General features: G+C 42.4%; 1 protein-coding gene across 1 annotated transcript in view; it reads right to left on the bottom strand.

Annotated features, from left to right (window-relative positions):
- Nucleotides 1-12,656, bottom strand: part of SH3GL3 (SH3 domain containing GRB2 like 3, endophilin A3) — a 58,414-nt gene extending 45,758 nt beyond the window's left edge. The window contains exon 1 of the mRNA XM_055811132.1: nt 12,460-12,656. Within this exon, the coding sequence (XP_055667107.1) occupies nt 12,460-12,504 (45 nt within the window). The 5' untranslated portion in view covers nt 12,505-12,656. The remainder of the gene's footprint in view (nt 1-12,459) is intronic.
- Between the last annotated feature and the right edge of the window lie 2,224 nt (nt 12,657-14,880).

Here is a 14,880-nt window from a genome sequence, read left to right as displayed (position 1 = left end):
GGAGTTTTTCCTGTCCAAAGACTTAAAGATGGTGGGGGAGGAAACACAGGTTATATATCTGTTCACTATATTTATACATAATAATGTAAGTACTATTATCAATTTCAATTTACCCACAGTAAAACTGGGGCCCAAAACTTTCAGAGGCAGAGAAAGGTAAGAGAGTTCACAACTATACGTTTTCGGGATTTTTAAATTTCAATTCATTTCAAGATTTTACTGGTATTATAATAACTGGAAAAAATATATACATACTTCAAACTGTTGTGCAGATTTTGCATAAAACTAAAACCGCTTTGAAAAAAGTCCTTTTTTTCACCTTTAGAAAGAAGCTAGAAATAAGAAAAACATTCTTCTACCACAAACTAGTTACATCCAAAGAACCTGCTGAAGCCTAACAACCTTGCACTCAACCACAAATGACAGCAGCACATTGCAAACACCTGCTTCATGTGACCTGTGCAGACCACAGCTCCTAGCCCAGACGGACACAGCTGTGACTTCCCAACTCTCTGGCAGACATTTCCATGGGTAATTTCATGACTCTACAGCAGATAAATCCATGAGATCCTGACTTCTGAACACAGATTATATGTTTCATCACACTAATAAATGAGAACACATTGTCTTTGGGAAATTAAGATTGCTTTGCGCTAACACAGACATTTTAGGCTGGGCCAAGTTTTCAATTGGAGATGCTTCTGTTTCCCTTTCTATTTGTGCTACCTTATTTACATCCTTGTTTTACAGATTATTTGGGGGGCTCAGTGAAGACATCAAAGCAACCTGACAAGAGCAGACTATAATGTTCTCAACTCACCTCAAAATCTAGTGTTCACTGCCTCCTTCAACTGATTTCAGTGACAGGACTGAACTAAGCCTTTAGTCAAAAGCTTTCTCATGTCCCAAATACATTTTTGGTGAATCACAGGAATCATAAGACTTCAAATGGAAACTGTCTGGGTTTTTTTCCTCACCACCTAAATAGATCCAGAATATAGGTTTTTATTATCTCAATGAAAGTGCATCGTAATAAACCAAGAATATCTAAATGGAGAAAATCTGAAGTTTATCACCATATAAAATATCCCAGTGACTAAACACTCAATTTACTAATGTATTAAAAGGAAAAGAAAAAAAAAGAAAAAAGAAAATAAATTGCAGAAATTACGCAAGATCCACTTTGCTGATATAAAAGGCTACACTCCCTCTAAGTGTATGAGAGAATCACAGAAAAAGACATTCAATTGAAAATACAGTCTGAGCTCTCGTGTAATTAAAACAGTTTTACATAATGGAAGGGAAACAAAGGAATCTTTCCAAGACAGCATATTGAATGGCAGCATGAAGTTGGGACAACTAACTTCTCTTTAGAAGTTATGTGTGCAATAGCAAATGGAACAGAGAAAACAAACGGTCAGAGACTGGAACAAAACAAAACAAAGCTCACACAAATCAATGAAAAGTAAGAGTCAACTTTCTTCACAGCATATTCATACAGGTAGCCAAAGCCAATCTGTCACTATTTTCTGACAGTTTTCCTCACACAAGTAAACATTCTCCCCAATCTGTGTCACAGAACAGGTTTGCGAACTGCACACCTGATTTCTTGAAGAATGAGGTACAGAAAGAAGCTCCTGACGCAAACACGAGCGGCCAAAGTGAGTTTTCTCTTGCTTCTTACAGGTGTCCAAAGGATGAGTACCTCCTTCACCTTAACTGCCAGTACTACATGTACCCACAGGGGCAACCACCCACCATGTTCCAGCATCAACCATTTACAAGTCTGGCATTGATCCACTTTTGGGTTTATCCATGCCTTCAGCACCTTTGTGAGTAGCGCTCCTGCACCTGGCCGACTCAGAATAAGTGAAAGCAGTAACCAAACATACAGTTTGAGAAAAACCTGTAGAGCATAACTACCGATAATATGTATCCACTAAAGATGTATTTATCTTGGAGTCTCTTTTGCAACATATTTCCTCACCAAAGGTATTTCTGTAACCAATTATCTTCCTGCCTGAGCTTACCATACACTTGTGCTCATGCATGTCCCTTTCCTACTATTTACCACAGAAGACTTTCTTCCCATTGAACTAAAATACTGTGAGAGACACCAGCACAAACTTACATCACACAGTACAAGGAAGGGAAAGTCCCACTGAGGAACCATGTCAGTGGTCTTTGAGCACATGGAGAGCTGTAGGACAGACCAGAGAAGTGAAGTTGTTTTGCTTTCTCTAGCCACCCCCAGCAAAAGCAACCAACCAACCAACAACAACAACAACAAAAAAGCTCCACCTCTTACACCAATAAAGTCATTTTCAGTGGTTACTACAACTTACAGAGAAAAAAAAACAGGTAGGGAATATTGAGATGCTAAAGCCATAAAACTATAAACAGCTGTTCTTAAAGGTAAGTTAACAGTTGCTATGCCCCAGTACCTCCAAGCAGCCTACATCAACAGCTGAATTCATCCTCACATCTTTAAAAATCTTACTGTTTTCTTTGGAAGGGATTTCTAGACAGCAGACTGGAACTGCTGGTTCTGAATTGACGAAAAGTTATAGTCTTTGATTAATAATTTACTTTAACAGGGTTTCTTCCCCTCCCACCATGCACACATCCAGAGTGACCCAGATGCCAAGCTGGCAGGTGCTACATTCTCTGTAGGAAAGGGAAAAGCACTCCCATGTTTGTGGCATTATCTGACCATGCAGATGGCACAGGCACAACATTTCACTTTCTAGCTCTCTCAACAGGACAATGAAAGAAAAATTTCATAATTTTTGAATCAAAACAGTGACCTTCTGACCTCCAATCCCACCATATTTATGGCACTAAGTAAATTTGCCCACACACATGCTTATTCTCTCTCTGCTGGAGAGGTATCATTATGTGAAAATCCTAGTTTCTAAAACATTGCTTGTCTGTTCCAGAGGGGTATCAAAAATAGTAAAGTTAAGTGAAAATACCATGTTCAGCCCTGCTGAACCTGGAGTCAGTGGAATTACAGCACATTTATATAGAAGGTTTCATCCAAACTCATCTCTACGTTTCATGCTTATCCATACACCTTATGCAAAATAAAAGAGAATTAAAAAAAAAAAAAAACACAAACAAAACCAATACAAAACGTGACACTGTTCTTCTACACACCTTTCCAAACACCAACAGAGTTTGAAAGCAGAATTTCTGATGACTGGACATTGGACGTATAGTCTGGAAACACATAACCTACTTCCCCCGCTTTTTCACCTTAGATCTATAACCTGACTGCACAAGAACAGAAACACTGCCAATCATAGAAAACAGAATTTTAGAACCCATTAATCTCCTTTGAGTCCTGGGTTCTTAAAATCACATTCAGTTCCTAGCCAGGCTAATTTCACTGTAGTCGTTGCAGTTCATTAAACACAGGTAGAGTATCAATAATGTACTTTAATTAGGGTAGTACAGAAACAGAATTAATTCTCATCAGAGGCTTAGCATTGTCCTTTGAAGAGAAAGCATGTAAGGCCAAGTTATTTTTGTGTTTCACATAGACAGCTGCTGATATTTGAGATGTTGCAGAAAATTAACTGGTATATTCTCCGATCAATGTTTTTAACTCAGTAACTTTAATAACAGAGATCTGTACACAGTGATAGGACACTAGTGCTCAAGAAAATAGAATTGAAGGTGTAATGTGACATGTGATTAGCCCTTGGACTTATTAAAAGCATTGTTAAAGCCTGCATCTTCAACTCTCAACTAGTCATGAACTCCAGCAGTGGCTTCCTTTCCATGGACAGGAAAGCGACTAACAGTGAGAACACAGCTCAGTACAGAATTAGACTATCGCAATATACTGGGGTGAAAGTGGCATTAATATAAACAGAAGCAGTTTGCTGTTAACAATACTGTTCTAAGACAAAGTCTGGGGTTTATAGGGTTCTTACAGAAAGTATGAAGTTATTTTGTAACTTGAATTACATGTGTGCATACAGAAAGCATTGGTGCCTGGATAGCACAACAGATAAAACATTATATTAAAAATGCTTCTGTTCCTCAGGAACAGTTTGTGCTGGAACGGACTGCAGCTATATGGCGCCACTGAATATACACAACGTTCTTATCTTAATAGGAAGCAACACCCTCAAGTCCTTCTCCTCAGTCCATCCTCTGCCCAGCCTGTATTCGTGCTTGGGATTGCCCTGACCCACATGCAGGACCTCGCGCTTGGCCTTGCTGAACTTCATGAGGTTGGCACAGGCCCACCTCTCCAGCCTGCCAGGGTCTCTCTGGACGGCATCCCTGCCCTCCAGCGTGTCGACTGCACCACACAGCTTGGTGTCACTGGCAAACTTGCCGAGGGTGCACTCGATCCCACTGCCCATGTCACCAATGAAGATGCTAAACAGCGCCAGTCCCAATGCCAACCCCTGAGGAGCCACTCATCACTTGTCTCCACTTGGACATAGAGCCCTTGACCGCAGCTCTGTGAGTGCAACCACCCAGGCAATTCCTTATCCACTAATGGTCCATCTGTCAAATCCATGGCTCTCTAGTTTAGAGAGAAGGATGTTGTGCAGGACAGGGCAATGCTTTGCACAGGTCCAGGTAGATGACATCAGTTGCTCTTCCCTCATCCACCAGCACTGTAACCCTGTCATGGAAGGCCACCAGATTTGTCAGGCATGACTTGCCTTCAGTGAAGCCATGTTGGTTGTCACTAATCACCTCCTGATTTTCCATGTACCTTAGTATAGTTTCAAGGAGGATCTGCTCCACGATCTTGCTGGGCACAGAGGTGAGACTGACTGGCCTATAGTTCCCTGGGTGTTCCTTTTTTCCCTTTTTTCTCCATGTCCTGGGTAACCAGGTCTCCTGTTTCCTTCTGGAGAGGGCCTACACTTTCCCTAGTCTTTCCTTCATCACCTGCATACCTACAGAAGCTTTTCTTGTTGCCCTTGATAACCCTGGCCAGATTTAGTTCCATCAGGGCTTTAGCTTTTCTGACCTGATCCCTGGCTGCTCGGACAATTTCTCTGTATTCCTCCCAGGCTACCTGTCCTTGCTTGCACCCTCTGTAGGCTTCCATTCAAGTTTGTCCACGAGTTTCTTGTTCAACCCTGCAGGCCTCCTGGCATTCTTGCTCAACTTCCTCTTTGTTAGGATGCATCGCTCCTGAGCTTGGAGGTGATCCTTGAATATTAACCAGCTTTCTTGGGGCCCTCTTCCCTCCAGGGCTTTGTCCCACGGTATTCTACCAAGCAGATCCCTGAAGAGGCCAAAGTCAGCTCTCCTGAAGTCCAGGGCAGTGAGCTTGCTGCATGCCCTCCTTGTTGCCCTAAGGATCTTGAACTTCACTATTTCATGGTCACTGCAGCCAAGACTGCCCTTGAGCTTCACGTTCCCCACCAGCCCCTCCCTGTTGGTGAGAACAAAGTCCAGCATAGCACCTCTCCTTGTTGGCTCCTCTATCACCTGGAGAAGGAAGTTATCATCAACACACCCCAGGAACCTCCTGGACTGCTTATCTGTTGGAGTGACAGCACAGCAGGGCATATTGGGGTGACTGAAGTCCCTCACAAGACCAAGACTTTTGAATGTGAGTCTGCTCCTATCTGTCTATAAAAGGCCTCCTCTGCTCAGTCTTCCTAGTCAGGTAGCCTGTAGCAGACCCCCACTGCAATGTCACCTGTCCCTGCCCTCCCTTTAATCCTGACATATAAACTCTGGGTCGGCTCCTCATCCACCCCAGAGCTCCCTGCACTCCAGCTGGTCGCTGACAGATGGTGACACTCCTTCCTTGTCTCCCCTGCCTGTCATTCCTAAAGAGCCAGTAACCTTCCACTCCAGCACTCCAGTCATAGGAGCTATCCCACCACTTCTCAGCGATGCCATTAAGATCGACCGTACGCATGCACATCTCTGACTCCTCTTGTTTATTCCCCTTGCTACCCGTGTTGAAAAAAAAAAAAAAAATCTTAATGCAATGCTGTTGCTGTGCTTCACTTGCCTATTTGTTTTTCAGCATTGCAGGATTCTCAAGAGACTGCACTGCAATATATTACCCAGCATGTGCCGCAATGACTCAGGCAACAGCATGAGTTAAGGATGGAGTGCCAGCTCTCACTCGAACTTTCAGTGTGCCTGTGCAAAACTATTCAGCAAAGCCAAGAATCTATAAAAGGAGACGCGTTCAAGGAGAAAGTTCAGCTTCCTTTCCATTCCACTGCACTGTTTCATATTGCGATGCCATTCAAACTTTTATATAAAAAATATTTTATGTGTAAAATATAACTAACCTCCTTCCAAATTGTAGCTGCATCTCTGCTACATTCCCAATTTACAGCATTACAATCCACCTATTGCAAGCTTCAAGAGCTGCACTGTTGGAGGTTGCAGAGGCATATGATTGCTATCTTCTGCTACTTTGTATGCCGACTGAAGCACTCAAAGTTTCTTTTTCCTGCAGTAATGCCTTATTGGCAAGGTTCTGAGCAGGTGATAAATAACAATCGCAAATATAACTGTGAACCCAAATCTTGAGAGCTAGTTTCCCCCTCCTCCCAGCTCAATCCCATGTGTTTTTAATATTGAAAATCACCATCATGCCACAAAGAACTGTCTTCCTATTTCCTACTTATTAGCCCAAAACTTTGATCCCAGGAAGCAAGCTTCAGTGTAAGCAGGATGGGCTGCACAACCAGAAGTCACGCATGTAATGCAAAAGTGAGTCAGCTTCACTAATGCCAAAGGAAGAGGGGTGAAGCACAGATTATGGTCCCCTCACTGCACTCTGCCTCTACCCCCCACCCCAATCCATGCTGATCTTTGCTACAGGACCATGTTTCCCTCCCTTTTATTAATAGTTTTGCTTTGAAAGAAAGTGCAAAATGAGGACTTCTCCTTTTGCAAGCACTAAGATTTCCACCAAAAAAAACCCCAATAAATACTCCATGAACTAACAAGTCTTCAAAGACTTACACAAACCCTCAGCTTCTCCTCACATCATAGGAATTTCAGATGAACAGTATATAAACGTTATAGTTTTATAATTACTACATTGCATAACAACAGTCTCCAACCATGACACAAGTAAAGGCAAACAATACTGTCTAATTAGATAACTACATATACATAGGTGAATGTTATTTTTTGTCCTTACCAATGGCTGAAGGTTTACTCTCCTTTCTCTAACATACATAAGAAGTATAATTACCCATTTCAAAAAATCTCAGAGAATAAATTAAATTCTGGTGTCCTTTTCACCACTGTCCTACCTCCACAATTCTGTAAAATTTGCAAAAGAGTACACTCCATTATCTAATCAAAACTAGAAACAGGACAGAAGTGCACTCTCTACTAAGCTCTGAATCATGCCCCATTCAGGTGGGATGTGAAAGGGCACTATCTCTAACAGATTGTATGGTAACAGCTTATAGTCCCAGGAAAGAAATATATCTGCACATAGTCGATAGTTTCTTTTCATGTCTCACTGGCAAATTTAGGTTCTCTTTGTATTAAGTTTGTCTCTTCCTCAGTTTACCAAAGTACTTCCTTTGCTAGCACGCACTCGTGTAAATAAAGTTTTTGCATATTAACTCAATGCCAACATGGACTTCAAAGAAGGCTTAAGTATTATGTCCACGCTAGTATCATTCATCTACAACATAACAGAAAAAAAATAATAGTCAAGAGAACAAAAAAAAATCCACACCAAAACCCGATCAGAATGCTTATTCTGTCTGGGGAACAAGGAGGTCTTGATTCTGATCTGGTCCTTGTTCCAACAGATTGGATCAAAATGCCACACAAATCAACGGAGTAAAAGCAGAAATATGGAAGAGAATAACAAGCATCCCTGCAATTGCTGATGATAGCCAAAAATATTAAAAAAAAAATAGAAAAATAGAAAAAAGCCTTTAAAAACATGGCTAAAAAAAGATGTGGTACTTTAAAGACAAATGTCATTCAAGATATGCAAGAGACGAAAGCACTGGGCATCTACTTTATTACACTAGGTTAAATCACTTTCAGAAGGCAAAAAAATTTGGAACAGATTTTGGTTGTTTTGGTCCGAAAATCTGCTTATCCTTAGGCTCTATCTATAGACAATAGAGCCAGCTCCTGCTTCACTCTCTCTTGGAGCCTCTCTTTCTTCACTGACAATAGGAGAACATTTAAGAAACCAGTCTACATAGGCTAACAATAACTGTTGATGCCTTCATTACAAGTAAGATATTCACAGTAATTGGCAGCCATATATTTCCTCAAAAAAGTATTAATTTCTACTACCACTGAGAAGCTAAGCCTAAGAAATATACTATGAATAAGTTGATAATGAAACTTCACCCACAATTAATTTAAAAATACCAAACAAGCAGAAAAACACAAAACATTAATTCAAAGTCAACAGCAGATTTCCTAGGCCAGCATCATGGCTGAGCTTTCAAAACACCCTGAGGGAGGGTGGTTCTCAGCTCACAAGCATCCAACTACTTTGAAAAAAAAATCATTTATCTTTACACCAAGAGACTAGGCAGGCTGCAGTTTAAGAGCACAGCAGAAATTGTAATAGCATCTGCCACCTATTACGGCTTTCTTACTCTCTGTGCTTACTGCTTTTCTAAACAGAAACACTACTCTAAAAATACTCTCAGTATACATCAGAAGACGCAGTCCTCCCACCATCTGGGTTATCCCACATGCACAACCACCATGAGAACAAGGCCTACAAAAACAGTAGGCAGAGGTACACCCACCTACATCAAAGGTTTCAAACTGAAAACAGGAAAACAGATGTGTCACAGGCTGAAAGTGACAGGAGACAAACTTTCATCACGAACAGAACTCCCTGAGGATTAATTTTAAAAATTCTAGTTGAAAATACATTAAAAAAAAAAAAAAGCTGAATTCCATGAGGCTTGCACATGAGTTAATCAGCTCTGAGATACAGCCTGCCCTCACCAGCCAGTGAGAGGTGGTAAGATGCCACATGGGTTCTGCTTGGTATTTCATTAGTCAAATGAGTTACACTCAAGGGATCATCGCTGATATGAAATGGACAGAATGGAAGCAATCCTCATCCCAGTCCACTTGAGTGTTTCAATGTAAACTTATAACCTAAATAAGAAGCATAGTAAAGAAAATTCTAGTGTACCTAAAAGCTGTTATCAATTACATAACAGATATATAACCTTTGGGTTATATGTAAGCTTTGGGTCTATCAGTTCCATGACACCAGGGGAAGCAATTATTAGGGTACAGATAATGGAGCAGAATTGCAGCTTTATATATTGGAATGCATAGAAAAATAGTTAAAACGTTACTAACTCCCGGGTGCAGACTTTACTGCAGTGATTCCAACAGATGCTCATAACTCAAAAGCTGTCTTCTGAATCTCACTACTTAGGTGAAAACCTATACTCGCATGCTATTTTCAGTGGGGAAAAGAAAATACAATTGGGTAAAAAATTCTAGGAGAAAACCATCAGGAACACTTACTGTGAATTAATCTATTACAAACAGAAACATGGTGACTTTTTACTACACCCACCAAGTCTGCAACAGCATGTCATGCCTGATTTTGGTGAGGGCTTCAGTGATTACAAAGTTAGCTGCTGACCTTTTATAAAGCAAACACTTATTTACTTAACTGTAATTTTAGATAAACAAAGCTGATACGCACCAGACAAACATGCCAGAAACCACAACTGCATGTATAAAATTGTAAGTATTGTTTGGTTTTTTTCTGGGGCTCTCTAACCTTGGAATTTAAGCCTACACACAAAGCCGATCACTGCTAGTTAACACAAGAGCTGCAGGTAAAGACACACAGAAGAGGCAGGCTTTTTACAAACTGAAATGCATTTCTTTTGCAAAAAACAGTTCTGCAACAGTTAGGCAGTTGTAAGTACTGCCTAAGAGTACACAGAGTTATAGAATACCTCAATTTATTGTATTTCACTTAATCTTTCTGTAACTATGTATCTATATTATTCTATACTTCAGTTGGAACTGTGGTTTATTTCAGTTGAACAGAAGTCCATTTTAGCATGGAAATAGTATCTTTTGAAAATATATGGATCTTGTCACTTCTTCCATATTTATTCACATTTCTGAATGAACTGTTAAATACAGACTGTCTTAATCCACTGGCTTCACCTTTCAGATTTTTTGTCTTTAGGTTCTGTCAGCCTTCAAATATTATTCTTATTCCTTAATCACATGTCCTGGCACAAGTCTCCTTCCCTTCAGTATTCCTCAATGTCCTCTGGGAAATTTGCCAGTTTTTGTCATCTGCCCCCATTCTCCTTTGGGAACACTAAAGGAATTAATTTCATTCTTTCCCCAAGCAATGCCTGTCTCTGCCGTTAACAGTTACCCTTGGCATCTCTCATCCATTCAATACACAAAGGCACATGTCTCCTTAAGTGATCCTACAGTATCAGAGATTTAATAAACATTCTGTTGCGAAATACCTCTTTCGTGCTTTGCATTTGCTTGTTTTAGCATTTTGTAAAATAATTTAGCTGAAAGATGGAGTGACAATATTTCCATTTTCCACATTCCACTTCACTTTTGTTAGTTTCAACAACGGTTTAGTGTGTACGTTTATACTTATGGGCATACTGTGCCTCTGTGTGTCAGAGAAACAGATCAGCTATTCGGATCTGGATGTTTTGATCGATGATCTATATGCTATTTCTTCTGTTATTTTTCCACTACTACTTTGCCCAACATCTTATCTGAATTCTTCCAGAATGAGTTCTTAAGAAGTGTCTTGTGTTTCCTCAGGCAACGAAAAAAATATCCAATTCCAGTACCTTTTCCTGCACGTTAATTTCCTACTAAACAGAATTTCTTTTCCTGAAGACTTTTTCAATCAACTTACTTTAAATTCCTCACTCAGTCCTGCATTTGAAAATAAGTGGAAACATCACCTTTGACCTACCCTGAGAAGAATATTATCTGATTTATGCACTGCAGTTCCATATGGTAATGAATACTGGAGGTCATACCACAATATTTCAATAGATGTACAGCCAACTTCAATATATTCTGTTGTTCTTTTTTGCCATTATTACTGCCTTTATGAGATCCCATCCCCACCCGCCCCCCTTTTTATTTTTAATCTTTACCTTACATCTGCGCAGGATTAAGCAACTTGCACTGCAACCAGTTGCTAGACGAAACAGCACTTGTTGTGGTTACCTCTCTAACTTCCTCAGTTAAATATCTTCTGCTTCTTGAGTTACAAACTCACCATAGCAAAGGCTGCATCACTTACCAGCATACGCTAGGTGCAAAACAAGCCAAAACCTTTTATAAATTCTCCTTGGATTTGTTTACCGTAGATGTCCCACATTTTCGCAAAGAAACAGGGAAAGTTAACTAAAAGATACAAATTCATGCCATTTTTCAAGATCAGTACATAACAAGAAAGAAAGAACACTACTGAAAATAAACATTAGATACAGATATTTAGCATCTCTGTGCCCAAAGTCTGCACTCTGCATTTGGGCTGCTGACGAGCCAAATCTGAGGGAGGACCTAGAAAGATGACAGCTGAGCACTTCACAAACCTTTATTTTCTCCACCCTCCCCAAGACAAGAGCAGTTGTCCAACCTGGCTGAATAGGTTAGAGACAGTAGCTTCAGCACTACCATTACCGAGAGCCAAGAGAAATACAGCTCTTTGAGGCTTGGAACAAGCAAGCAAAGCAGCTGAGAGTTCCAAACACCTTCAGTGAGAACCCCACTGCTGCCGCTTCCTGAGGCTGCTGCACCAGTGTGGGGCTCTGGGGCAGCACTACCACGCTACGTAGTGCCATCAGTCCACCTGCCTGACAGAAAGAGGTTTCTCTCTTAAAAGAAATCAGCAAAAGTATTAAAGAGAAGCATGTTATAAAAGAGAAAGGAGGAGAGGAAGAGGGGAGGAGAGGAAGAGGGCAGGAGATGAAGGTTCACCCAGGAAAAGGCAAGAGTACAGCATCTAGAAAAGGAGGGAAAACTCTAGAAACACATGATACCCTCTGTAGGATAAATACATGGTATACCATGTAGGATAACAAACCAGCAGTTTGTAGGAGAACCCCACCAAGAGCTCTTTAGGGGAAAGCTAGTACCCTACAGCCTGTACGTTTGACTAAGGCATCGGAGTACAAACACACACACACCATCAAATAACAAACACTAATAACTAAAAGAAAGACCTGAAAGCCCCCAAGGGAAGAAGGGAACAGGCAACCTCCCCGGTAAGGAGCAACACCGGAGGCACCGACGCGCGGGCGGGCCCGGCGGTACCGCCCCGGGGTGCGGACAGCGATGCCGCCCCCAGCAGCAGGTCGGGGCACCCGCTGCGCCTTGCGGCGGGCGCGCAGCCGGGCCCGGGCGAGCCGCCCATCAACAGCGAAGCCCCCTCTAGGGCTCTGCCTCCGCTCCGGCCCCGGGACCCGCTCCCCTTACCTGGCTGGCTTTGTGAAACTGCTTCTTGAGCCCCGCCACCGACATCTTTCCGCCGCGGCCCCCCGAGGCGGCGGCGCTGGCCGGGCCGAGCGGCCGGCAGGTTCCCGCGGCTCCCGCGGCCGGCCGGGCCTCTCGCTGTGTCACCCGCGCCCACAGCCCCGGCGCCCCGCGCAGATGGAAACATCACCTTCCAAGCGGGCTCAGCGGCTGCCGCCCCATTGGCCGCCGCCGGGGCCCATGCAAATGACAGCACTGGAATCGCCTGCCCATTGGCCACTCGCGGGGGCTATGCAAATGAGAGAGCTGGCAGGCGCCCACGCTGCGCTGTTACATGGAGACCGCGGCGCAGCGGAAGGCGGGCGGGCGGCCTGCGCGGGGGGCGCTGCGCCCGGCGGGGAGGGTCGTGCCGCGCCGCGGGGACCCGCCGCTGCAGCGTGGGCGTCCTGCCCGCCGCGAGGCTCCGCGAGGCCTGCTAGCTCTCCCCTTTCGGCTGGCTGGCATTATTTCTAATAAGGCTCAAATTTCTCCTTTTCTGATCTCGTTTCTTGTGTTTCCATGTAGCACCTCTAGTGGAGATCATTGATCTCGGATCTATTATAATACATCGTAATTCAACTGTAGCTTTTAAGACATGAATGCTCTTGCAGTGGTCCAGAGCGTGTCTCGTTGGTGCTGTGCATCAGAACAAAATCCACTCGGTAGTTTGACTCCAATGCTGCATTTATGCTCCTCAAGGTTCAGAAAGGCACAGTCTCCCACCAGACACCTCCCTCTTGGAGGAGTAAACATACTGGGGAGAGCTACACTGCTCGGTTGTTACAGGATGGATTCGTCGTTATGCTTAAACGTCAGCAGTGTGCGATGCAGGTATGGGATGTGGTTATGCCCCTGCTGGTAAAGCCCTTGCAGGCTACACCGAGATTCTGGGGAAGGCGTGCTGTGACAGGCTGTTCCATCCTGGCTGTTAAGGTCACTTGGGAGTTATGATTCAGTTGGAGCTCACGCATGGACCTGGGAAGCAGCTTAGAGAGAACCTTTGCTGGCTGCAGCAGGGCTCTCAGTGTTACTCACTGTCGTGCTTACTGCATTTTTGGGAGGGTGGGAGAGAATGGCATTTCCAGACTATGTTGAGTTACTTCTTTAAAATCACAAAGAGGACAATGGCAAAAAACAAAAGAAGTTTCAGACTAATTGTCATGATATAATATGGGAGAAATGAATCACTGTCCCACCTGTTAGAAACAATTACATACCACTATGAAATGAAGTGTAAAGACAGACGTATTCAGAAGTTCTGGAACTTTTACTGGCTATTTACTTGACAAAGGACTGCCTGTACAGGAGATGCAGAAGAGACAAGAGAAAGCAAAGAGGATATCACCAGTGAACATTTGCTCTGGAAGACAAACTGTAAGGTGAAGTCCTGCCAGGTTTTTGCACAGAATAATGTTTGAAAGAGGTCTGCAATCACCGTGCTACCTGGTGCCACCTGTGCTGAGGCAGCCTCTTTACAAGTACATGATTACACCCCAGGCATGGTGCCTGGTGCTGATTTCAGCACCAATTTCTCCTCCTAACTAAAAACAGGCAGCAAGACGTTACCTGTCCAGGCCAAACAGTATGGCTTCATTTAGTGATGCATTTGTAGAGATCTCAGCTGAGAAAATAAGGCCTAAACCAAGAAAACAGAGTTCCATAAAAGGTGTTAAAGCAACCTTTTAGTGTACCATGGACTTAAGGAGAGAAGGTGGCTTTGTCTAATCTTTGGCTTTAAGAAAAGGAGGACCAGAAGCAAAGAAGGAAGGAGTTTGAAATAAGTCACTGCAGAGGGGAATCAACGGATAATGGAGTCACTGTAGCTGTTAGCTGTAAAATTTGATTAGATAAAGAACTAGAGTAAGGCTAGATGTCTACAACTTCCTTTTATTTTTTTATCCTGCTTGTAACCCAAGGGTAGCAGCTATGTTGCCTCTGCTGAAGTGATACAAGAATTTGCAAGTGAGAAATGCCCTGTGGAAATTCAACTTCATAGCCTAATTGCTTAATGATACAGACAAGGTGAAAACCTGGTTAGTGAGTCAACTTGAACAGTCCAGGTGTTAACGATATGGTAGAGACACCCTGAAAAAAGAGACTCATATTCAGTTCAGATATAAGCAAAAGTTTTAACTTGTAGTCAGTAATATATGCCGGCTAAGCAATATCTAAGAGCTTTATAATCACAGACATAGTTGTATCTCGTGGAAAAAAGGGATTGTGATTTGCTGGATGATATTTCTTAAGTTTTTATGAAAAGCTACTAATTCAGTCTGTAAAATAAGGAAAATCAGAAATAGTACAAAGATTATGGGAAGTAGTTAAGATAAATGCTGACATGATGGAAAAAAAAAGGTTCTATTAAAAAGAACTGTTATAAGCAGA

The sequence above is a fragment of the Falco peregrinus genome, chromosome 1 (assembly GCF_023634155.1).
Source record: "Falco peregrinus isolate bFalPer1 chromosome 1, bFalPer1.pri, whole genome shotgun sequence".
In the NCBI taxonomy this organism is placed as follows: Eukaryota; Metazoa; Chordata; class Aves; order Falconiformes; family Falconidae; genus Falco; species Falco peregrinus.
The sequence above is the reverse complement of the archived record's forward strand: the minus strand, read 5'-3'. Positions and strand labels throughout refer to the sequence as shown.